The sequence below is a fragment of the Peromyscus eremicus genome, chromosome 19, assembly GCF_949786415.1.
Source record: "Peromyscus eremicus chromosome 19, PerEre_H2_v1, whole genome shotgun sequence".
Classification (NCBI taxonomy): Eukaryota; Metazoa; Chordata; class Mammalia; order Rodentia; family Cricetidae; genus Peromyscus; species Peromyscus eremicus.
In genome coordinates, this window is record NC_081435.1 from 51,493,297 (window position 1) to 51,517,999 (window position 24,703).

The 24,703-nt window shown below is 36.4% G+C and overlaps 1 protein-coding gene and 1 non-coding gene across 2 annotated transcripts in view; both read left to right on the top strand.

Annotated features, from left to right (window-relative positions):
- The window catches only part of Wdr7 (WD repeat domain 7), a 290,638-nt gene that overhangs the window by 85,103 nt on the left and 180,832 nt on the right, over window positions 1–24,703 (top strand). Inside the window, exons 17-18 of the mRNA XM_059246685.1 lie at window positions 14,750–14,868; window positions 16,592–16,715. Coding sequence (XP_059102668.1) covers window positions 14,750–14,868; window positions 16,592–16,715 — 243 coding nt within the window. The remainder of the gene's footprint in view (window positions 1–14,749; window positions 14,869–16,591; window positions 16,716–24,703) is intronic.
- Window positions 1,638–1,799, top strand: LOC131896227 (U1 spliceosomal RNA). The gene has a single exon (XR_009375393.1). It is a non-coding gene; the product is annotated as a U1 spliceosomal RNA (small nuclear RNA).

Here is a 24,703-nt window from a genome sequence, read left to right on the forward strand (position 1 = left end):
TTCATTAGGGAGTAGGAGAGGGGGAAGGCTGAATTTCTCCTCTTGAAATTCTAAACATTTCTGTGAATTAATATGCTCATTTGTTTCAGAATGTATCTTTTATAGCTGTTTAAAAATCAGGGTGAAGAATAGGTTGTATATAAAACAAATGAATTCTCTATTTAGACTTGATTTTTAGTTGCAAGATAACTCATCATGATGTGCAAATACTCCAGAATTAGAAAAAGCAACAACCCTTATAATAAAGTACTTCTGGAATTTCAAATAAAAGGGACCCAATTAGCACCAACAAACTTTTCTGGTGACCTCCTCTTCCTCTCCCTCTTTACTGTCACACCATCTGTATTGAAATTCAACAATGTTTATGATTTATTTTGTACTTCTTGATATTTCCTTGAGTTTAGTTCACTGTATAGTATATATATTCTTCTGTGTTTGGCCTCTACTGTCAAATTTATCAATTTTATTGCATTAGAACTATAGTCTGTTATTTTCATTGCTGTGTATTATTCTGTTATACATATTTTCTCTATTTAGATTTTCTTCCAAGATGCCCTTTATTGCGTTAAGGAAATACTCTATATTCCTAATTTGTTGAGATTTTAACTTTTCTATTATAGTAGGTGTTAAATTTAATCAGATTTTCTTTCTGCATCTGTTGAAGTAATTATATGATTTTCCTCCTATATTTTCTTCATAAGATAAAGAATATTGACTTTTTTTGTTTGAAGAACACTTGGCTTATAAATCACAGTTCATCCATTTTATAGATTATTAAATATAACTAGTAAAATTTTGTTGAAGACGTGTGGTGTTCAGGGGGATTTTAGGGTGGAGTTTCCTTTCTGGTAATGGCTTTTTGTAGCTGGTGACAAGGTAGTGGCCTCAAAGAGTCAGAGAAAGGTGATCCTTTTCTTTGGACTTTTCTGGAATGGTTTGTATAGATGAATATTTGTTACTCTTTATTTGGGTTGTCTGATTCATTAAGTGAAAGCTTGCAGGCCTCAAGTTTTCCTTATAAGATTTTTAACTATGTATTTTAATTTTTTGCATATATTTCAGACATTCAGACATTTTCTTTAGTGAACTTTCTGTTAAATTTATCAGGCAAAAGGTTCTAGAAATTCTTAAAATCCCCTTTTTCATTTTTGTTATTCATCTTCTGTTTTTTTTTTTTTTTTTTAAATCCAGATTGTCTAGTAGAAAACAATTTTTAGGAACTTCCCTAAGACCCAGGTCTGCTTAATTGACTTCTGTGGTTTTTCTGCTTTCATGTTCTTTGATTTATAATTACTGTCATCTCGTTTTTGTTTTAAATTCACTCTTCTGCTTGTAGTTTAAGGGGACTCGGAAGTTAATGACACATGACTGTTGTCCCGGATCCCCTCATATTTAGTGCTGAGATTCTTGTCTGAATATTGCTTGGTGGCAACTCACACATTTTTCTGTACTTTTATTTGTTTTTATTTATTAATAGGCAATTTAGTGATGAAATACTTAAATTTTCAAATATTTCTAAGATTTTTCCAAGGATCAGTTTGGGTTCTTTTTAATAGTAAAATAATATTACTTCCATGATTGGAATCCTTTGGAATTTTTCCATTTTACTGTATTTACTTATTTAAAAATAATTGTGCATACTTACCTGGCAGGGGAGATACCATGATTGAGCAGGTGGTTTTCCCAGCGTGAGGCTCACCCATTGCCTTGGGGTGTGTTGACCCCTGAGATTTCCCCCAATGCAGGAAACTTGACTGCGTCATTTGTGGCAGTGGGAGATGCGTTTGTGCTCTCTCCTGACTTTTTGCTGTAACAAAGAGTAGCCACCCTTGATCGTGTTTCTTGGACCTTTCTTTTCTGTAAGTGCTTTTACAAAACCCTTTTCCAGATCAAGATGTGAAACCCAGGAGTTCTTAAGCGTTTGTATTGACCTCTTGGCCATTTTGCCAAGAAATTTAAGAAATAGTCTTCAGGAAATTAAAGCTAAATCAAGCTAATTATTATTTGTATTACATTACCAGTATACACACATACTGATGTGATGTGTGTGTGTGTGTGTGTGTGTGTGTGTGTGCACGCGCGTGCATGCATGCGCGCGTGCGTTCTATCTTGGTGAACATACTCTGTATGTTAAGAAGTATGTAGTCTGGTATTAGGTAGCATACTTTATAACGTCACGTCAAGTTGTTCTGTGATATTCAAATGTAATGTACAGTTGATCATTTTCTGACTACTTGTCTCTACTAAGTATATAAGATGATTGAAACCTGAAGCCATAATTATTCATTTGCTTATGTTTCCTTACACTTCTGTAAGATTTTTTTCCATAATAGACACATAAGTTTTTGGAACATTCATTCTTATTATTTGGCTTATTTATTATTATAAATGATCATCTTTATGCTTCCTGATATCCTTTTTTTCTAAAATATACTCTATTCATAATATTTAGCATCTTTAGTTACTATTTTAATCATACAGCTTTCCCATCTTTTTGCCTTTTGTCTGTTTGGGGCTTTGTATTTAAAGTATGTTTCTTATGTTGGCATCGTGTAGTTACATCTTGCTCTTTTATCCAGTGTGACTAATTTGGTTTCATTGTTTTGTTTTTGAGACAGGGTCTCTTTGTAGCCCTGCCTGTCCTGGAACTTAATCTGTAGACCAGGCTGGCCTTCAGTTTGCAGAGACTGGTTTGCTTCTGCTCCCCAGTGCTGGGATAGAAGGTGTGTGCCGCCATATCTGGTTGTGATTGGCTTTTCATCATCTTAAGGTGTTTCCATTTAATGGTATTGTCAGTCTAGTTAGATTGAGTCTTTCGTTTGCTGTGTTTCCATTGCCCTACTTCCCTTTGGGCATTTTTTTCTTTTGCTGTCTTTTGGATTACCAGGTATCTTTGAGTCTGTTTCTTTTTTTCTTTTTTTTTTTTTTTTTTTTTGGTTTTTCGAGACAGGGTTTCGCTGTGTAGCTTTGCGCCTTTCCTGGGACTCACTTAGTAGCCCAGGCTGGCCTCGAACTCACAGAGATCTGCCTGGCTCTGCCTCCCGAGTGCTGGGATTAAAGGCGTGCGCCACCACCGCCCAGCTGAGTCTGTTTCTTATTTCATAATTTTTAGTGGAATTTGGAATTATTTTACATAGTGCTTCAAATATTTTTTCTCAGTGGTCTCATTATATGTAAATTTATGCTTAAAATGGTCTCATTTGTCAATGGTGCCTTAAATTTTTAAAATTTTATTTATTTAAATATTTATTTGTGTGTCTGTGTGTTTTTCCATGAAATGTGGAAGTCAGAGGACAAACTACTGGAAATCTCAGGTATTTAGCTTGGCTGCACCTGCCTATAACCAATGAACTCTCTCACCAGACTACTTTTGTGCCACCCCTTCCCAGATTTGATTTAGTTTCTACTATAGTAGTTTCAGCTTAATTAGTCTTTTTTTCATCAGGTTCTGAACTTTCTTTAATCCTATCTCAATGTATTTTTGGCCTGGGTGATGATTTTTGTATCTTTCCTAACTATCTCACTTTGAATGTGTAGGATTATCTAGTTATTGTCATGTATTTGCTTGTTTGTTTTTAATTATTCTTATTAGGGACCGTACTTTCCTTCCTCTGCGAATGTTCATGCTTGATTAACATGGCAGATGCTTAAAATTTTGTCAGACAGAATACTGGGTATTTTGCATCCTTACAAACCTTCTTGAGCTTTCTTTTAAGATGGAATTCTGTGAAAGCAGTTTGAACAGGTAGATTTTTGAGCAGTGCTCTAAATAAGGTAAATTATTCCCTATTACTGAGGCAAGATCTTCCTTAGAACGCTATTAAATGCTCCATGATTTTTGAGGATTCCCAATAGGCTGGTGGAGAAAGGCACCACCAACTTGTTTCTAGGCTTTATGATGGTTCATTCTCCCTTCCTCGCTGGTTTCTTGAAGTGTTCTGACTGGTACTCTGCTAGAACCTGAGGAGAACCTTCTGCACAACTTCAGCCCTGTGGTGAAATATTGTGTACTCCAATATATTGTGTATCGTAATAAACTTATCAGGGGGATCAGAAGACAGAGCCAACTACTAGATTAGACATAGAGGCCAGACAGTGGTGGCACACACCTTAATCCTATCACTTGGGAGGCAGAGATCTGTCTGGATCTCTGTGAGTTCAAGGCCACAACAGAGTTAGGCAGTGGTGGCACATGCCTTTAATCCCAGCACTTGAGATCTCATGCCTTTTCTTGGAAAACACGTACACCTTTAATCCCAGGAAGTGACATGGCTGGGTGGAGAATGCCCCTCAGGGGTGCAGACTCAGAGGCTTTCAGTCTGAGGATTCGTAGGAACAGGATCGGTTGAGGAGTTGGAGAGGTGAAGTTGGCTGTGGCTTGTTCTATTTCTATGATCTTTCAGCTTTCACCCTAATATCTGGCTCTGGATTTTTTTTTTAATTAATAAGACCATTTAGCAATTCATGTTACAAGTCCTGGTATCTCTTTTCTCTCTTCTTCAACCTTTAAGTTCTGTCCTCTTTTCCCAAGACTCCAGTTTTGTGTTCCCTACTCACTGAGTTTAGATTCTCTGTGTCTTGACTTAGGAGTCTGTCAAGTTGATAAAACAGGCCAATTATAGGGTTGACTTTGTCTTATATGTATGAAAGAAAAATTTTAAGTAAAAATAAATGAAGATTAAAAAAATAACATGTTAATTCCAAACACAAAATTTTAAGGGATTCTCAGATCCATCCATTTCTCCACTTCAAGCCTAGATTTCTTCTTCAGATCCTGGAAAGACAGTGATAAACTATTATTTGATTCATATAAATGTTTCCTGAGATTACTCAACAAGGACTGCTTTCATTTCTTAGTGTAGATGATATAAATTCAACTCATTTCAAATTCATTTGAAAATAAACTTGCAAAGAGCATACTATTATAACCTTAAGTCCTTCAACTGTGTGACTTCCTTGTGACCTTGCCACAATATTTTGATCAGGTTTCCCTTCCACAACCATTCCTAGATCCTTCCCACCTCCCTATCCATCCAACTTTATGTTCTTTCTCTCTATGTCTCTCTTAAAAAACAAACAAACAAACAAACAAACAAACAAAACAACAACAAAAAAAAACCCAAAGAGGCAGAAGGCCAATACGACAAAACAAAAACAAACAAAACATAAATAAATTTAAAAAACGGGAAAAGAAAGCAAAATGAGACAAAAACGCCACAAAATACCAATGCTTTTCTTTTTTTTGTTGACTACTCCTTGCCGTGGGGCCTGTTCTGAATGTGGTCAATATACCCAGTGACACTCAGTTGGAGAAAACTGATTTTTCCTTTGCCAGTGGGTATCAGGAGCAGAAAGCTTCATGGTTAGGGGTGGAACCCTGTGTCCACTTTCCCTTCTCAGTGCTGGGACCCTGTCTGGCTTGAACCTGTGTAGTTCTTGTATGTGCTGCCATGGACTCTGTGAGTTCATATGTGTCTGGAATACACTATATCCTTGGAGTCATCCATTACCTCTGGTTCTTTCAACCTTTCCTCCTTTTCTTTCACATATATTCCTGAGCCTTGATGGGAGGGACTTGATGAAGACATACCATTTACGACTGAATTCTCTAAAATCTCTCACTCTCTTCTCTTCACACTGTCCAATTGTGGGTGTTTATATTGATTCCCATCTATTGCAAAAAGCAGCTCATTTGAAGAGCGTTGAAGGAGGCACCGATCTATGAGTATAATAGTATTTCATTAGGAGTTATTTTATTGCTATATTCCTTTAGCAGAATAATAGTATCAGACTTTTCTCTAGCCCCCTAATCTATCTGGTCTCAGGCTTTTGACTTCTTTTACAGTGTCAGGTATGGATTCATCTCATGAAGTCAAATTTAAAGCCAGTCAGTGGTTGGTTACTCCCAAAACTTTTGTGCCACTATTTCAACAATCTGTCTTGTGGATAGGTACTGTTGTAGGTTACAGGGTTTGTATCTGAGTGATATTGATAATTATTTTTCTCCTCCAGTATTGTGCAGAGTACCTTCTGATGTTTTAGGGATTCCATGGTACCCTTTTTGCTAATGACTCAACAAGATGTAGCTCATTCCTGGCACTGGAGGTTTTACTTGGTTTCTTAAGATGTCCAGTTGGAATCCTAACATATATACAATATATGAAATGAATCTAGATGGAGTCACCAAATAATAGGGAAGACAATGTCCAACTTAACCACCACATTTTAAAAATTGGCCCATTACTCAAATTTGTTGGGGAAGCTTAAAAAATATGGATTGTTATCTTGCTCACTGATTTTTCATAATTTGTTGGTACTGTAGCTGATTCATAAAAGGAGCTGGTAACTAATAAATCCTTATGTGCTCTTTATGTTTTTAGAGAAATATTTCAGTAACGAGGTACTGTGACTATAAGAACAAAATAAGTCCCTGCCTTAAGGAGTGCTTATACATATTGGAGATGATACAGAGGAGAGAGTTCATAATGCTTTAATAGGTTTATTTGCTTTTCTACCAGAGTTAGAGTGTCTGTGGCTCTTAGGCTTTCTCAGATCTCTGTGTTTTCATATGTTTAGCTCAATATCTGGAATGTATATTAAGCACCTGATAAGCATTGATGACATGGGAAGTTTTAACAGCTTTTCATATTCATTCATCTGTCACTGTAATGAATTGTTTCCCCCCAATTCTTGGTCTTATAGGACTCATTTATTTATTTTTGATGTTAGTAATGAGGGCATTTTACAAAAGATTTTAAGTCTCTGGCTATAGTTCTAGACCAAGCAGAATCACCGTTGTATCTGAGCCTACTCTAGTTCTGATGTGAGTTAGTGATGATTCAGAGATTAAGTAATGCTACTTTATTTTTTAGGATATTTTAAATTTATTTATTTTTTTATATAAATGTTTGCCTGAATATATGTCAGTGCACCATATGCATGCCTAGTGCCCACAGAGGCTAGAAGAGGGTGCCAGATCCTCTAGCACTAGAGTTAGACCTGGCTGTGAGCCACCACGTGGGTGCTGGGAACTGAACTTGGGCTCCTCCGCAAGAGCAGCAGGAACCATTGCTCCAGCACCACTACTATAATTTTTAAGCATTATGAGCTTCTTGATATGTTACTGCCTTACCATTTATGCATTTCATCACTGTGGAATTGCTAATTCATTCTGAAATGGTAGGTCCTTACTTCTTTCTGTTGTCTGGATGTTTGCACAGCCAGTTCCCATTAATTATTTAATTCTCTCATAGAGGATTTTTTTTTTTTTTGGCCTAATGATGTTTGACAGTTCAGTTATATATTGCTTCCTGGTTTGTTACTCAATATCTAAGTAAACATGTCTAGATTATAAATACATATATTACTGAGGTAAGGTTTTCATGTGTTTATGGGATCTCTACCATGATGTACAAAATTACACTATGAGTAGGTGATTGACTTAGAACCTACCATGCATTGTGCTGTATGCTTTTTATTCATGCCCTGAAACAATGGATCATAACAATTATGGCTGTAATTCCCAAGACCATTACAGTTACTTAAGGCAGGGATTTATTCATGACTTGCAAGATCTCCAGAAATAATATGTTTTAAAAGTCCACAAAAAACTTCAAAGTTGTTTAAGTAGTTTTCGTAGTAATGATGCTTACTTCAGCAACACACACTACATTTGAAATTATCATGGCTGCTGCCATAATTTATTTCTGTTGACTCAAAAACCACAGCTTTCATCTTTTTTTTTTTTTTTGGTTTTTCGAGACAGGGTTTCTCTGTGTAGCTTTGCGCCTTTTCCTGGAACTCACTTGGTAGCCCAGGCTGGCCTCGAACTCACAGAGATCCGCCTGGCTCTGCCTCCTGAGTGCTGGGCACAGCTTTCATCTTAAAGGTAATAAGAGACAGTTTATTTTGGGTGACTGACCAGGAACATGATTTAGGTTACCCAGAATTCCTTGTTCCAACATGGAAACAGTTTCATACTTTACAGAACAAAGAAAGCTGTGAATCAAGGCAAGTTTAAAATATATTGATAAGTCAACAGAGTGTGTAGCAGCAAGATGAGAGACGCTTTTCTATAGGCCCAAGATGATGTCTGATGACATTCTTAGCTTTTTGTGTGGTGACAGCTAGTGGTCTGCTGAGTTAGTAGATTCTTTTTTTTTTTTTTTTTTTTTTGGTTTTTTCGAGACAGGGTTTCTCTGTGTAGCTTTGTGCCTCTCCTGGAACTCACTTGGTAGCCCAGGCTGGCCTCGAACTCACAGAGATCCGCCTGGCTCTGCCTTCCAAGTGCTGGGATTAAAGGCGTGCGCCACCACCGCCCGGCGAGTTAGTAGATTCTAATAGGTTTCTGTTTGTTATTCACAGGTATTAGTTCAGGCAAAGAAATGGTCAAGGTGTCTGCAGTCTTGAGGGCTAGATGCAGGCCACGATAAGGCAACTAGCCTCTGACTTGCCATGTTCCAGTCTCGTCGCCATACTACAATTCTAATGAGCTTCATTTTTTAAAATTAAATTAACTTATTTTTGTTGAAAATAATTTTTCTCATACAATATATTCTTCTTACAGTGGTTTCCCTTCTCCCAGATTCTCTTAGATCTCCCCACTTTCCCACCCACCCAAACCTATACCCTTTCTTTCTCTCTCTCATTAGAAAGCAGACAGACATCTAAACAACAACAACAACAACAATAATAATAACAATTTATTATTATAATAAACAAAATCAGATTAAAATAAAAACAAGCACACCAGAACAGACACAGCCTCTTTAAGGGGTTTTTGCTCACAGTTCCAAACTATCAGTCAAATACAAAGTTAGGTTGCTAATATTTTCAAGCATTTATAGTCTTGAAAAGTTAGTTTTTTTGTGTACTTATTCTCATGAAATAATTGAAATATATGTATAATCAAATTAGAAGATCAAAGAACAACAAAATGACAGAGAGCCTAGAAAACTGGGGTCTATTGAGAATATGAAGAGAGAATCAGTCTGGTGATGGTAAGTGGATGTTTCAAGATGATAGCTACTTAGCAGGTAGGGGCAGAGTTGGGAACTGTAGTTCAGTATTTCTGGACATGCTACATGTCATGTGAGAGGGGACAGTGGACTTGGTCTGTTGAAAATCACTGATTGACTAGAGTTTATATTTGAATCCAGCAGGAAAATGTTTAGGAATCCATATTGTAATAGTGCCTTCATGGTTAATGTACACACGTTCATAATAGATTAATAGTACAGCTCTCTATTATCTTTTCTGAACTAGGACACATTAAGTGTGAATTTTCATGACAAAAGACATTAGAAAGACAATTTAGAGTTTTTGTTTTCACATTTTTATCACATTCATAACAAAGTTATTCTGTTAATTGTGACATTTGCATGGGGCACTGGACATGTAGTCTAGCTAGTCTGATGGGATGTTACATTATTTGATTTTATTTTTACTTTGTTTTGTTTCTGATTTTTTGAGACATAGTCTTATATCAGTTAGGCTTCTTTAAAGTTGCTGTATAGTCAAGGATGACTTTGAACTACTGACGCTTCTACCCCTATCTCCTAAGTGCTGGAATTACAGGCACATACCACCACTCCTAGGTATAGTATTTAGTTTTGTACTTCAGTTAGATCTTAGGAAGAGATAAGTCCAAATTAATGATTTATCTTGAATACTGTGTTGATTTGAAAGATGAATAGGATGTCCATTTATACAAGACATGGAAAAGCACAGACATAAAGGAAGAGTGTAAGAAGGAAAATAATGCCAGACCTGGTTCCGATTGTCTTCAGGGTAGGTCTGTGGCGGCTGGTGCTACCGGAGGTCCTGCTTCTGAAGTGTCTTTATTTGCTCCTTTTCCCTCTTTCCTACTCCACTCCTCTTCTTCCTTCTCCCCTCCTCCTCTCTCTTTTCCGTATTCTTCCTTCTTCCCAGGATTATGATTACCATTAATATTTTAGTTAAGGTTATTCATCATTAAATAGTTGTATCGTTCCAGTGTTAAGCTTTGAAAAACTTTACTTCCTTAAGCATTGCCTTTATTTTTCTTTATTTTTCGATGTTCTTTTTTCCCCTGTGAAAAATGTAAGGATTTTTTGTGCTTATAAACTAGAAGACTTTTGAGATTTGGACCAATAGGTGAAGATGAAATGCCTTTGTCATCCAAAATGTTAATCTTTGTCACATACATGTTACTCATATCACAATAGGAGTAAAGGATAGACGGAGTTTAGGATATGCCTCAGATGAAAACTAAACAAGGTCTGTTCAGACAGAAAGCATAGACATTATAATGTTGAAAACACATGTTTATGCTATTTAAAGAAAAGCTGGAGCACATATTTACGGGCTCATATTATTACAAGTTTGTTATAATGATCAAATTTTCCATGGGATGGTAAGCCATTGATAAGGCTGTGAGCTACACTAGTTCTTTCTTAAAGGATCCTCCGTGGCAAAATAACAGAACGGAGGTCTCTTTCCATGCGTAATAAAATCATAGGTGGCACTGCAACTTTTCTGCTTTAAGAAGACGAGCAAATATGACTTTTCATCCTCTCATCCTAGTGTACCTATGGAATTAGGGTGAAATCAAACAATTAACACAGATTTTTCAGAGAACGTGAGAAGAGACTTGTAGTGAGGGAGGATTAGCCGGGCGGGAGTGCAGCCAGATGCATTATATACATAATCAGTTTCCTCTAAGCACGTTCAGTACGACTGTTTCCTCTAAGCACATGTAGTACTACTGTTTCCTCTAAGCATGGTTAGTACTACTGTTTCCTCTAAGCACGTTTAGTACTACTGTTTCCTCTAAGCACATGTAGTACTACTGTTTCCTCTAAGCATGGTTAGTACTACTGTTTCTACTGTTGGGGTCCCCTAGAGCAGGCTGCTCAGCATTTTTGGTGGCATGAAGTTCAGCCACAGGGGGATCCCCCTTTGCTGCCAGTGCTTATAAGCTTTTTGCATGGTGAGGTAAATGTTATCTAGGTCATTTTAACTGAATTTTGTACTAAACTAGTGAAGAGAAATTTTAAATTTTAAAATTATTCAGTGGAGGATATTAACTAATTGGTATTCTTTTAAAGATTATAGTGGAAATTTTAGATATTATGACATGTAATTAAATAATAAATATAACACAAAATAGCCATAAGTTTATGATAAACAAAACCCAGGTCTGTCATGATAAAAGAGCATTGCAGTTTCCCACATAAAAGTTCCACGGGTGGGGGCAGTATGGAGCTGGTTTCCATTCCCCTACTGTTCACGGACTTCTTTTGGTTTACTGGTCACCGCCCACGTGCCTGAGGGACATTCGTGTGAAAATTATAAAAAGTTGTTGTTTTCCTGCAGCTGTCCCATCATAACAAAAGAGCTTCACTGCGTGCAAAGCAAACATATCATCCGGCAGACAATGGCTGCTGTGCTCAGAGCCCAGACCCATTGCTGCTCAGCTACAAAAGAAAGGAGAGGGATTAATTTGAAGATGCTTGTGCATGACATATGGTAATTTTTTCATAGGAAGGAAGTGTCAAATGATGACCTCTAAATCTTAACATTGACCTCTAGTTGTAGAATGTGTGTGCCATAAGGTCCTTTGGCTTTTTCATATGATAATTTAAGCTGTAACATTTTCCTAGGAGTACAACTTTCTTGGGTTGGGGGAGGGGGATTGGTTCATTCATTGTATAAGAATTATGAAGTTCATGATTTTAGTTTTAGTGCATATATTTTTAAAGGGAATGAAACTGTATTAAAATTCTTCCAAGAAGAGTTCAACGTAACATACTGTGTATGTTTTCTACAAGTTGGTATATTTGAAATTGAGTTCTTAGGTAAGTGTAGAGAATCAAAATGCCATTGGGTATTCTTTTGTGGTATTTCAAAATAGTTTACACATAATATTATAAAATAAACTGTTCAAAAAATACCATCTACAATATGAAGGCCTCATAAAAGTTTTCTCTGTCATGTATTTTAAAGGCTGAATTAAATTTCTGATAATTTTTAATGTAGTTTTTTTTGTTTTGTGGTTATGTTTTTATAAGATTTGTTTTATTGTGGATTTATAATATAAAAAAGATGTTGGCTTTAAGAGGAAGTTGAACTACATTGAGATCACTGTTCAAAATGATGCCCCATCTCTGTGGTACTTTCTAATGAGCACTCCCTTCCAATTAAAACTTCATTTTTAGTTGTATGTTCACTATATTTTGCTAATTTGTTTTCATCTTCACTAATACTGAGCTTTCTTTCAGAAACTGCTGTACCTCAATTCTTTCCTCTTTATTTCTCCTGTTTTTCTCTGCAAGCCGCTGCACCTGTGGTTTCTGCTCGTTCTGATGCTGATCACTCTGGCTCTGACTCTGCTTCTACCACTTTACATACCTGTTTTTTAGTAAATGAAGGTATTCTCTCTCACTTTGTATCAACTTCCTTTCTGTCTCTGCTTTGGCCTGATAAACTTACTCTTTTTTTTTAAAATCTGATTTATACCTCCATCTGCTTTATTTTGTATGAGTTCTGAGGTTCCCATTTTGTAACTTTATTTGCTAAACTCAATGCCAGGTGGCAAATGTAAGAATGTGATGTTCCTCCTGCCGAGAGTAAACCATGTCTGCAATCACCTCCACAGTCATAGGAAGGCAGGGATGCTAAGCTTGGTTGTGAAGTCTTGGTTAAAAGGTAGACTGTTTGTCATAGTGGTTTTTGCCATTTGATTTGTGGCATTAATGAGAACTTATTTTATATGTACAATTAGTGTGTGAGAGACACAATGTGCTATCTTATGCAACCATATGTTCTAGCAAAAGATGAGTGAGTCTGTTAATTTACATTCTCTCTGAAAGTCTTCAGGTTGATTACATAAGCCGTTAAGAATTCTCCTATTCTTGTACTGTTTCTGCTTCAGGCAGAGGCACAGAAATCTGTAATTTAAGACTTTGGGTTAAGTTGGGCTAGCAGATCCTTCTTGTTGTGTAGTCACACAGATGGAAAATAATCTCAGAGCTCTGAAATTGCTAATGGAATATGCAAAGATTTGCTGTTCTGTCCTCTCTTAGCATTATTTAAACCTGGAATGTAATGGGCTCGTGAGTTCTATGTTTTATTCACTCTCTCCAGTATGGTCTTGACCTTTTAGTTTGTGTAAAATAAAAAGGAGGAACTTTACAAAAATCTAAAGTATCACTGAAAATGATTCTGACTCTTCACCAAAGCTAATATTGCAAGGCCATTCAACCGAAGGGAATGTTAGATTACTTGAGAAGCACAGAGCCCTGTTACAAGTAGTGCTTCCCAGGGAAGAAAGAATGGAACCCGAAATGGCAATATCACTGTTTGTCTGGTTTCCCTGTCAGAGGACTATGCTAAAGTTTGAATGTGAAGGCTGAATCAGAAGAATTAGAATAATATTTGTTGAGCCATTTTAAAAAATAGTCGTTAATTTAAAATATGCTGTAAGGCGTTTGTAAGAATCCTCATGTGTTAAAGCTAACTTGTAAGTAGTTCATTAAGATGTATCTATGAAACATTAAAAAATACTAAGAAATTATTCATTAGTGATATATATGTATCTACATATATAAATATATATATAGATATCCATGTGCTATAAATTTCAATATGAAATGTATGTCCATTACCTAAATTAATGCAATTACATATTTGTTATCAGTTGATAAGAATTTCTTTACTGAATGGATGAATCTTTAAGTAGGTGACTCATCTCTCTCTTTTTAACAATTTCAGAGATTATATTTTATCATAGGGTTTCATTATTAATTTAGAAGAATACAGTTTTAATTTTTTCAAAGCACAGAATTGTTAAATTTTTGTGCTCACAGATAATATATTATAAATGATAGAGAATGATTTTTCACCCATTCTTGATTATTTGTCTTTAGATGTTATCCTTTGGAAAAAATGGCAAAATACTATGAGCTAATAATGACCTCATAGATAACTCACTATATATACAGTTTTGCATAGTTGTGAAATAACTCATAAAATCTGTATACTAGTACAGTGGTAGATAACATGTCTTTCTCAAATAATTAAATTTCATATCAAGAATCAGAAATTTGGAAAAAATAATTTAATTTTCTTTAAGTTGGAATCAGTGATGTTTAAGACTGTAAATTTTAAATTGTCAAGTTTTTAATTGTGTAGAATGTCTTCATTCACTTTTCCTTTAAAAACTGACGTTTTGCTATTTTAGCTTCGATTGTGACGGTTTCTGATTCCTTTAGTAAGAGAGGGCTCAGTAACTATGTTTTTAAAGCCCCTGACAGAGAAGGGAAGGCAACCTTGTTGGCTGGTCTGTTGGCAGCACCCAGAACAATGCCTTCAGTGACTGGACCTATGATGGATACCTGTGTGAATGCCCTTCTACATGGCATCAAGGTCACATGTATAGATAGCTCTCACATGTGTTTATTTCTATCCTTTTCCATCTTCTAACATGTTCATTTTAGAAAAATCTTTCTAGAAATACGTTTTCTTTGAAAATTTGGCAAAACTTTGTATGGAAAATTGTTTTTATTGGTTTTAAAATCTTCACAGTTCTTATAGGTCACAAATGCATGACTGAGGGATGAAATACATTTCATGATGTTTTGATACATAATAATAATATTAAAGTAAAATGATTTATAACATAATTTCATAAATATACATAAATAAAAACTTTATATTTCCTGGAGAATACCACGATGTCTAAAGTCATCTGTATGTCACCTTTTGATAGGATGGAGCCAGTTAGCGGCCATGCACTGTGTTATGCTGCCTGACCTGCTGGGCCTGGATAAATTCAGGCCTCCTCTTCTGGAGATGCTGGCTCGACGATGGCAAGATCGATGCTTGGAGGTAATGCTGAGGTCATAAAGAAGATAAAAATACTCCAATAAACATATATAATGTTTATCTCATTTGTCCTTATCACTTACTCATTCCATTATGGAAAATATGGATTCAAGATTTCCATGTTTTTTTCTCCTTTGTTTCTGTAGTAAACAGTAAATGTTCTAGCTTGTTTATTTATTTACTTTTAAAAATTCATTGAGTATTTCATTAAAAGTTCCACATACTTTGTAGAGTTATTTCTTAAGTATTGGTTTCTGTCGCAATAATGCACCCATATGACAAAGACATATAACCACCTCCCCCATGATTGCATATTCAGTAATCCCTTCCATCAAATTCCAAGTGAGTAGTCAGAGACCAATGGAAGGTCCTGTGTTGTAGTAAAACAAGACAGTCTTTGGAATTAAAAAGGAACTTAATTATGTGTTGGTGACAGCAGTTACTAACTTTGTGACCCTGGATACTTTGCTTATTCTATGTGGAGACCATTTATAAAGTAGAGACAATAATGTAATTCTCATGAGAACACACATGTTACTAGGCAGTTTTGCTGCATGAACATCATAGATTGTATGTATGTATACTCAATGGCCATGATGTCACTGAGAAGTAACTTGACAGGACCTCTGTATATCTGGCCTGTTGTTGACTGAAGCATCATAGTACTTTTAGATATTTGCCTGTTCTGGTCTCTGTTTACTCAGCTCCCAACAGAACTGAAGTATACTCAAGTTTTCATTGAATAACCTTTTAATTCACTTTAAAAGACAATATACTTATAAAGAATGTTTTATTCAAACTCTTCTTTAGGTGAAGCTGAGTTATCCCTTAAGTTATAGTTAATAAATTGAATAAATTGATTGGTACTTTGATTAAAAATAGAGTAGCTTCTTTGGGCTTAGGCCTGTAGTATTTCTGTTAAACAAAACTGAAATTAAACTGCAAAATAAAAAAAATGCATAGCCAATTGAAAGAAAAATTGATATGATTTTGAAAAATGTCTCCCTCTATAGAACTGAAAGAGGTTACACAGGAATCTATTTACCCATTTTGTTTGTGTCTAGGTATATGTGAATCAAGTGGATTTATACCTATTGGATTATATAAAAGATCAATGCTTGAGGCAATGTTGATGTGATAAAGTAGATAACAAATATTAAAAAGGCTTGGTGAAATGTAAATTTCAAATCAAGAAACAATTTTTTGGAGACCTCTGTCATCACTCTGGCCTGTTGACTCACACATTATTATTCAGTGAATGGCTTTAACGTGTTTGCCCACCCTTACCCTCTTCCCTTAGCTCCAAGCAAAATTGTAGTAGGTAAAGAATTTACTAGAAAAGGTTAAGTTTCTTTTGGGTATCAGGGAAAACAATTTACTCCTCCTAACATTGATTTTTTTAAAAACAATAATAGTTACATGGAAATTTAATAATTGAAGATGCTGTATTAGGGTAGAAGAATCCTTTAGAAAATCATTTTAAACATAAAGCTGATTAAATATCTCTCCATTAGTTTAAAAATATTTTTGAATGAAAGCGTCTTGAATCATGTGTAAGATGCTATCATTCTAGCTACTTAATTCCTTATCTGATTTATAGTTTTTCTCATGTAAATAAATACGCTTTCTGTGTTTCCTAATTTTATAAGTTGTGTGGTTTGTGGGCATCGCTTTACTGACTGACACGCCTTCTTTGTTTTCTCGTTTGCTCCTGTGATTCTGTTAGGTGAGAGAGGCTGCCCAGGCCCTGCTTCTGGCCGAGCTGAGAAGAATTGAGCAGGCAGGACGAAAAGAAACTATTGATACCTGGGCTCCTTATTTACCTCAATATATGGACCATGTCATATCACGTAAGTGTTGTCATGCTTTTCTGAAAACCTCTGGAGCATCTGGGGAAAGAGTGCCAGGCCCAGAAGTGTTCATGCTTTGTGATGTGAGCAGATGTGAGAAGAAGGATCCTTGAATCCTGGTCTTTCTTATTTGAATCTTGGTAGTTTAGAGTATGCCAGTTAAAAGGAACAAGATATAACAAATGCCAAAATATCCACTAATGACTTGACTTTTTTTTTTTTTTTTTTTGAGACAGGGCTTCTTTGTGTAGCTTTTGAAGCCTGTCCTGGAATTCACTCTGTAGCCCAGGCTGGCCTCGAACTCAGAGATCCACCTGCCTTTGCCTCCCAAGTGCTGGGATTAAAGGTGTGTGCCACCACCCCGACACGATTTGATTCTTTATGAAACTAATTCCCAATAATAAAAGCAGTCCCTACCCTATTTAACCCTAGCTTTTCCTTCTGCCTCTGGTTTTGTTGGCCTGTGGTTTCCACTTGGTCCTTATTGATCTTGTGTTATGAAGTGCAGAGACCTTTTTTAGGTTAACATTATGTGAGTACTTGAAAAACAGAGATCTAGTGTGTACAATGTACATTTCACGTGTGTACAATGGGAAAAGAGAGAATTAGCAAGAGTTGTGGCTGATGAGTCTTTCAAATAGCTCTGATTTGAACAAATTGGGAAAATTATTGCATTTTTGGGGAACTTTGTTGAAAATACAATTTCTGTACTCAGGCTGTTAGGTTAAGTGTGCATTGGAAAAAGGTTGTATTAGTTAGCATAATTTTTATCTTTGATAAAAATGTTTGTCCTCAGTTTATTAAAGTATTTGTTTTCTAAAAATGTGAATGATTAAAATTAAAATTTGATTTATGTTAGTTACATGTTACTTTCAGTTTTTAACATAAAGTCTTGATTAAACTTTTAAAAAACATTTTACTGTGAAATTTGACCTGGATTTTAAACAGTCTTTCTCCACTGTCAGTCATTTGTGTAGAGAGTACTTACCCCCGTCATACCTATCCCACATGTTACTCTAGCCATACATGCACTGTTCACGAAGCGAAGCAAAAGGAAGATTCTTAAACATTGTTACCTGTGAGAGCTGACTTGGTTGCCAGATCAGCCTGTGCTGACCTGTGATGTTTAATTAGGCGTGTGACCTGGGGCATTTCCTAAAGCTGTATTAGCCTCAATCTTTGCAGTTAAAAATCCAGATGACAGGAGACTTTGTAGAATTGTAATGGGTGTGGAGTGAGCTGACCTTGTTAAGTGTACAGACTGGTACCTAGCTCCCAGTAAGCACTATTGATTTGTTAAGTGAACAAATACTTGAGACAAGGGTGGTCACATATTCACGGGACTAACACATCAGGGGATAACAATTCTTATTCAACTTTTATACTTGAGTACCTAGATATTTCCTGAGTGAATTTGTAAAACATTTTAAACAAAAAGATACTAATTTAAAAACAACAACAGCAACAACAAAAACAAGCAAGCAACACAAACAAACCCCCAAATCTAGGGACTCTGCAGAGTTTCAGATTTTTTTTTCTGCTTCCTCTCTGCTGTGCTGTAACCTGCTCAGCTCCACCATGCCCTCCTTGCCATGACTGACTGGCATCCTTGAAGCCATACGATAATAAACTTTACTTCCCCAAAGAAAAAATAACTTAGGACCTCTAACAAATGTGGACTTTTAAGGATAGCAGACTTAAAATTCTTTTGACAATTTTTAAATAAAAATTTTCAAGCTAGGGACTGTAGTTTAGTGGTAGAGTGCTCTCCTATTTCAGTCCCTAGCACCGCAAAATAGTATAAAAATACATAACAACAAAAAGTAAGACAAACAGTTTAAAAGTAAGTTTCCAAAATCTTCAAACAGTTAAGAAAAAAAGAAAAACCCTCCACCTTTGGAATATGTGAGTAAGTACTCCGAAACATGCTCTCTGTTCCTGATGTGAGCGTTGACTTTAGAAAGTCTATTCTGGTGGTTATCTGTGTCACAAACTTTGCTGAGGAAAACCTCCTCAAGGGTCTGGGGACATGGCTGGGTTGGTAAAGTGCTTTCCACGCAAGCATGAGGACCTGGTGTGCTACTGTAATTGTTGCCCTGGAGAAGCAGAGACAGGAGGAGCCTTTAGTCAGTGAGCTCCATGTTTAGAGAAAAAGCTTGTGTGAAAAAAATGTGAAGCTCTATTAAGACACCTCATGTTGTCCTCTGCCCTCAGCATAGAGACACCCCATACGTATATAGTTTGAATACGTTATAAATAAGTAAATATATATAAATAATTTTTATTTGTATATACACACACATAAGTAATTAAAAAAAACTTCACAGCTGAGGACAAACTATAAGTGAGGTACTCCAGAGTAGGTTGAAGGTGAAACTACATAATAGTAAGTCACTGCAGATTCTTCTTCTCTTTTTTTTTTTTTTTTTTGTTTGTTTTTCGAGACAGGGTTTCTTAGTGTAGCTTTGTGCCTTTCCTGGATCTCGCTCTGTAGACCAGGCTGGCCTTGAACTCACAGAGATCCACCTGGCTCTGCCTCCCAAGTGCTGGGATTAAAGGCGTGCGCCACCACCGCCTGTCAGTAGATTCTTTTAAGAAGAAAATTGCATTATAAAAAATATAAAAACAATCAGAAATGTTTTCAAGACATCTTTATTTAGCGTGAAATCAGGCTGTCAAAAAAGGGAAGTGGAAACCAGACATAAATGTGGGCAGGTAGAATGAAGAAAGTTCCCAACCCTGATATGTGATTGCATGTAAAGATTAAGAACAACATCAACAATTAGTACACAGTTAGACTCTTGACAGTTTGGAAAAAGAGAGGGCATGATCAGTTATATCTGATGCTATTTTATTTTGCTCCTAGAAAGAATAGAATGGCTTAGCTCCAGATTAAAAGCATAATGTAGCCGCTGGTATTCCCCAAAGCAATGCTAGAAATGCATGTGTTGTGAGGTGTCTGTTAGTGGGTCCAGAGAGGATAATATAAACAGAGTGATAATGACCACCATTATGTGGGAACTTTCTTTGTATCAGACTTTTGCTAAGTATTTGCAAGGTCTCTGCTTCTTAATTTAAGCATTTTGATAACCTGGTAAAATAGATGCTGTTGTTGTCATACCCTGTATTTTGTTTTCTTTCACATGAGGTAATGAGGCTAAGGCGACTGGAAATTTTTCTGAAGGCCCTTCAGTCACTTAAGTGACTGCTAGACTCCAAAACTCATTTTTCTTACCCTCTGTTTATACTATCTGGCTTACTCCAGCATCTTTAGATCTTAACTGAGGCCAATGTGTAAGAATAAATAGACTAGACATTTGGCTTGCCTAGTACTACTATAAAATGGTGTCTTTCCCAGTCATGTTATGTTTAACTGAAGCACAAAGTGAAGCAGAAAAATCACTGTTAGGAAAGGACTCTCTGGTATTTCTTGTTATTGTTTAAAAATAAAGTAGTTTGCTCTTCATTAAATTTAAATTTTTCTCTTTTTGTAATTAAATCTTTTTTACTTAAGAATACTATTTTTGAGGTCTTAAAAAGTTATGTGAATGCTGGATTATCTAAAATTTAATTTTATTCCCTATTGTAATTGTGTGTGTGTGTGTGTGTGTGTGTGTGTGTGTGTGTGTGTGTGTGTGTAAGGATAAACAGCCGTACATTCTACTAAACATAAGTAAAACATCACACATTATCAACTTTTGATTCAATATGTTAATCAATTCTGGAACTGTAATGCTGAGTGTAGAATTAGTTTTACTTTCTTTTATTGAGAGCTTTCTGTTTTAATAAAGGGGAAGCTAAAGGAATAGGGCTTCTGAAAGTATTAAAGGAGAAGAAAGAGTTTCACAAATGAGGAATGACCACATAGGGCTGTTGAACAGATTTTCTGTCCTAGGGGATCAAAAGGTTATGGAGCCAGCTGGTGGACAGCCCACACCTGCTGTCCACCTGCTTGCAGTGAAGTCCCTTCCACCATCGCCGCCGGTGTTTGTGGAGATGACCATCACTGCAAGTTTTAAAGCATGGTTTTACAAACAGAGCCTACTTCTGGCATGAGAATCACAGTCACTGAAATAGAGAACATGTTAAAGAGCCTATCCTGAAAGCACACCGCTCACTAGCAGTTGTCTTCTAATTTAACCAATCTATGTATTTAAAGATGTGCAAGTGATGTTGGAAGTGCCTAAGTTATGCCCACTTTTTGCAGAAGAGTACCTTTATTAATTATTTCCCTGATATCCACAAAATATCCTTCTTGGACTATGATGACCTTTTATCTTTGAGATGCAGGTTAAGTAGATAGCAGCTTTCTCTAAGTTCACTGTCAGGAAGGGATTGGGCTGAGAATAAAACCGTGCCAATTGGCCATGTTGATAATACTCTCTGCATTTTATGTAGGTATGGTGCATAATAGCCCAACAAAAAGCTGTTTATAGGTTTGTGTGACAAGAAAGGCAATGATGGGCCAAGGGCAGGTGCTTTTCTTGGGGCTCTTGAGAGCGTTAGTGGAAACCTTGTGTACAGCGACCGGTCTACATAAGTAGTGAACATGGGCAGCTCAGCCCTTTCTGTCCCTGCACTTGTTCGGCTACTTTTTCTTTCCTTGTCCTGCTGCCTCAGCATTCATTTAAGTGTACACCTCCCAGGGAGCCTGACAGTAGACGGGCAGTCACTGGGGAAGAAAAAGCACCAGCAGCCTGCCTTAACTGATAGCCACAACTTTTCAGAGGACCCCAAAGGCCTCAGTTATTGAGTGGCATGAAACTTGCTTCAGGTGTTTGAGTTTTGTCTTGAACCAGTCAAGAGTCATTGTTTTATCCTTTGTAGATATCAAAAATATGTAAATTTTTGCTTCCAACCTTTTTGTAGGAAAGCTAATATTAGTTGCACTATGTTTCCTGTCCCAATGCTAAATACAGCATACATTCTTTAACACTGACTTATGGAAATAGTATACACCCTTTCTGAGTCATCATTTATGTGTGGGGTATCACTTTTATGTTCCAATACATTTTTATAGAAGTCTAATAATTTTACTAAAAAGGGATTATTATTATTTTTTAAAACTTTTAAATTACAGTGTAGATAAAGATAAATGTTGCCTGAGATTTATTTTGAATTAAAGATGTTTTGCAGAACCTACTTTTATGTATTTCTTACTTGTGACATTCTACATGTAGCATTTGATAATTGACTTTTTTATGAGGTCAAGCACCTGCTGGTTTATGAAATATGCCCACATTTGCCCTTCATTCCAGTCAGTGACTTCTCTGAAGTAAATGCTGATGGGTCCTGATTTTTTCTGGCCTGTAATACAGTTTGACCTCAAGGGGCATTAGGTCACAAGCGTAATTATTTCTCATACATTGTATTCTGCTTGTTCACAGTGTTCATCTCTTCCAGCTTCAGAAACATTAGACTCATAAAATTCACTCTTATTATATAAATGAAAAATCTCTCCTAATGCGGGTCTGCTGTGAGTTTATACACTTCTGGCCAGTGTAGTATTAATTTGTAAGGTTTTCTTCTCAGATATGGATAGAACAATGTGTAACACCTTGTGTTTAATACATATTGATATTATCAGAAAGCTTAATCCTTTGTTCTCTTCAAGTCCCTGCTTTTTAAGCTTCCTTTTATGTTAAATTGCCAGGATCAGGCTCCTCTTTTATGCAACCTTGTAAACAATAGGATTTCTTTGTTCGACAAAAGACACACTTAGTAAATGTTTTGGGTTTGACTTCCAAAAAAACCATACTGTAATACCTCCTTTTAACCTGGTAATTATAAAGTAGTAGTCACTCTGGCCATACATATGAATGGACCAACAATAGACATGAAGATAAGATGGTGATGCATGTGTCAGATGTATAGAAAGTGTAGCTGGTGAAATATTCCTGATGTTAGTGTGTTCTCTAGAGGGCAGATAATGCCAGGATTTGTGGTGGGAAGACAGTGGGAGAGACTAGGAAGGTCTTGACACATATGATTTAATTGAATCTGGCCCCAGTTCTCAAAGGCCTTAAACTACATAGCCTTACTCCCCTTCCCTTTCTCCCTTTCTGTTTTCTCTATTTTCTTTACATTTGTCTTGTATGTTTAGAACTTCCAGAGATAACCATGTTAGCGGTATGATTTTTAATTTTTTAAATAACTAAATAGATGCTCAGGATATTTATACAAGTCTATTTTTGGTAGAAATATTTTTGAAAAACACCTACTCTATGCAGAGGCTGTCATTTCAGGCCATGCTGGGGAGTGGCTGCTGCTTGCTTGTCACAGACAACCTCTTGATAAAGACATCTTAGATTGGTGTGCCTCTTGTGTCTCAGATTATATTTCTTAGAATTTTTCCTTCTCTGTCTTTTTATTGTTTAGTAATTGTGATGAATTTTTATTGCTATTGAGCTGTTTCATTTCACTCCTGATGGATTCTCTCCCGATTTCTGATTTGCTGTTTGTACTACTGTGGAAATAGGGAAGCCAGGTAATCAGGCTTTTTCTAGTTAAATATTTGGTGAGGCCGAGAACGAAGGCTGTGAGATTGAGAGCTGCCTGACAGCTTTAGACTAAGTGTCTGTTGGGCCCTCACTCTATGCCTGCCCAGATCACCTTTGGGGGTTGTTGCGGCATTCTGGATATCTTTCTTTTTAAGCAATAATATACTAATTAAAATTGGTGAAATATAGGGAAAATTGCTTGGCTAAATACCTCATAGATTTCCTGTTTTATAAATCATTTGGGATTAAAGGGCATGGTTCTTTCATGGCAATCTGAAGAATCTATAATCATCTTACATTAAGTTCCATATGTATGAGCCTCTTCTGTATACTGGAGGCAGAAAGGCTTTTATCTCCAGATAAACTGTATTTATTCAAAGTACACTGTAGCTAGAGTTTTCCTGCCTGGCCCACAGTCAGGACAAATCTCTCTCACCTGCCAGTCCCACAGCCTCTCAGACCCGACCAAGTAAACACAGAGACTTATATTGGTTACAAACTGTATGGCCGTGGCAGGCTTCTTGCTAACTGTTCTTACTGTTTAAATTAATTCATTTCCATAAATCTATCCGTTGCCACATGGCTCGTGGCTTACCAGGATCTTCACATGCAGCTTGTCATGGTGGCGGCTGGCAGTGTCTCTCTGACTCAGCCTTCCACTTCCCAGCTTTATTCTGCTCCTTGCCCCGCCTATACTTCCTGCCTAGCCAATGGCCAATCAGTGTTTTATTGATTAATTAGCAACACATTTGCCATACATCCCACAGCACTTCCCCCCCCCTTTTTTTTTTTTTCAAAAAGGAAGGTTTTAACCTTAACAAAGTAAAATTACATATAATTTGGGAATTTGGGCGTAGCTTCTCTTACTACTTCCTGCTGGAAGGGGGCGCTGTATCTTATGGGGAAACAAAGAAAATTTTAGAATTATGGAATAGTCCATGAGGCTGTATCGTCTGAGCCAGATGCCTTCAAACCATTCTGGATGTTGGATCATCTGGGCCATGGTGTCATTGGAGACCTTTCAGGGGGTCTTGGCTGGTCAAACCTGATGTATCTTAATCTTGAACAAATCCATAGCCTCTAGCTTTCTGTGGGAACAAAAGCAGAGTCTCCTTTCCAAAGTAACATATCCTTACATCGAAATTTTGAAGTCAAGATATCTTTAAAATATGCATATTGGCATAACTCAACAGCTTTTACAATCAAATGTTTTTCTGCAGTTAAAAATCCCAAAGACAACACAATCCAGATTCTCTGTGTAATATCCATTTTTACGTGGCTTATTTTTTATACTACCTTTACTGTCTCTTTAATGACTTTATTTTTTAAAACTATGTATTTGTTTCTATAACTGTATACATCACCTTTTTTTTCTCTTTCAAACCTACATATTTTTTACACACATTGTAAACTATTACATCTGAATCTGTCTTATTGTGAATCTCTTGCCTTAAACTGCAGCAGCTGTGGCTGCTGGCTCCGCCCACC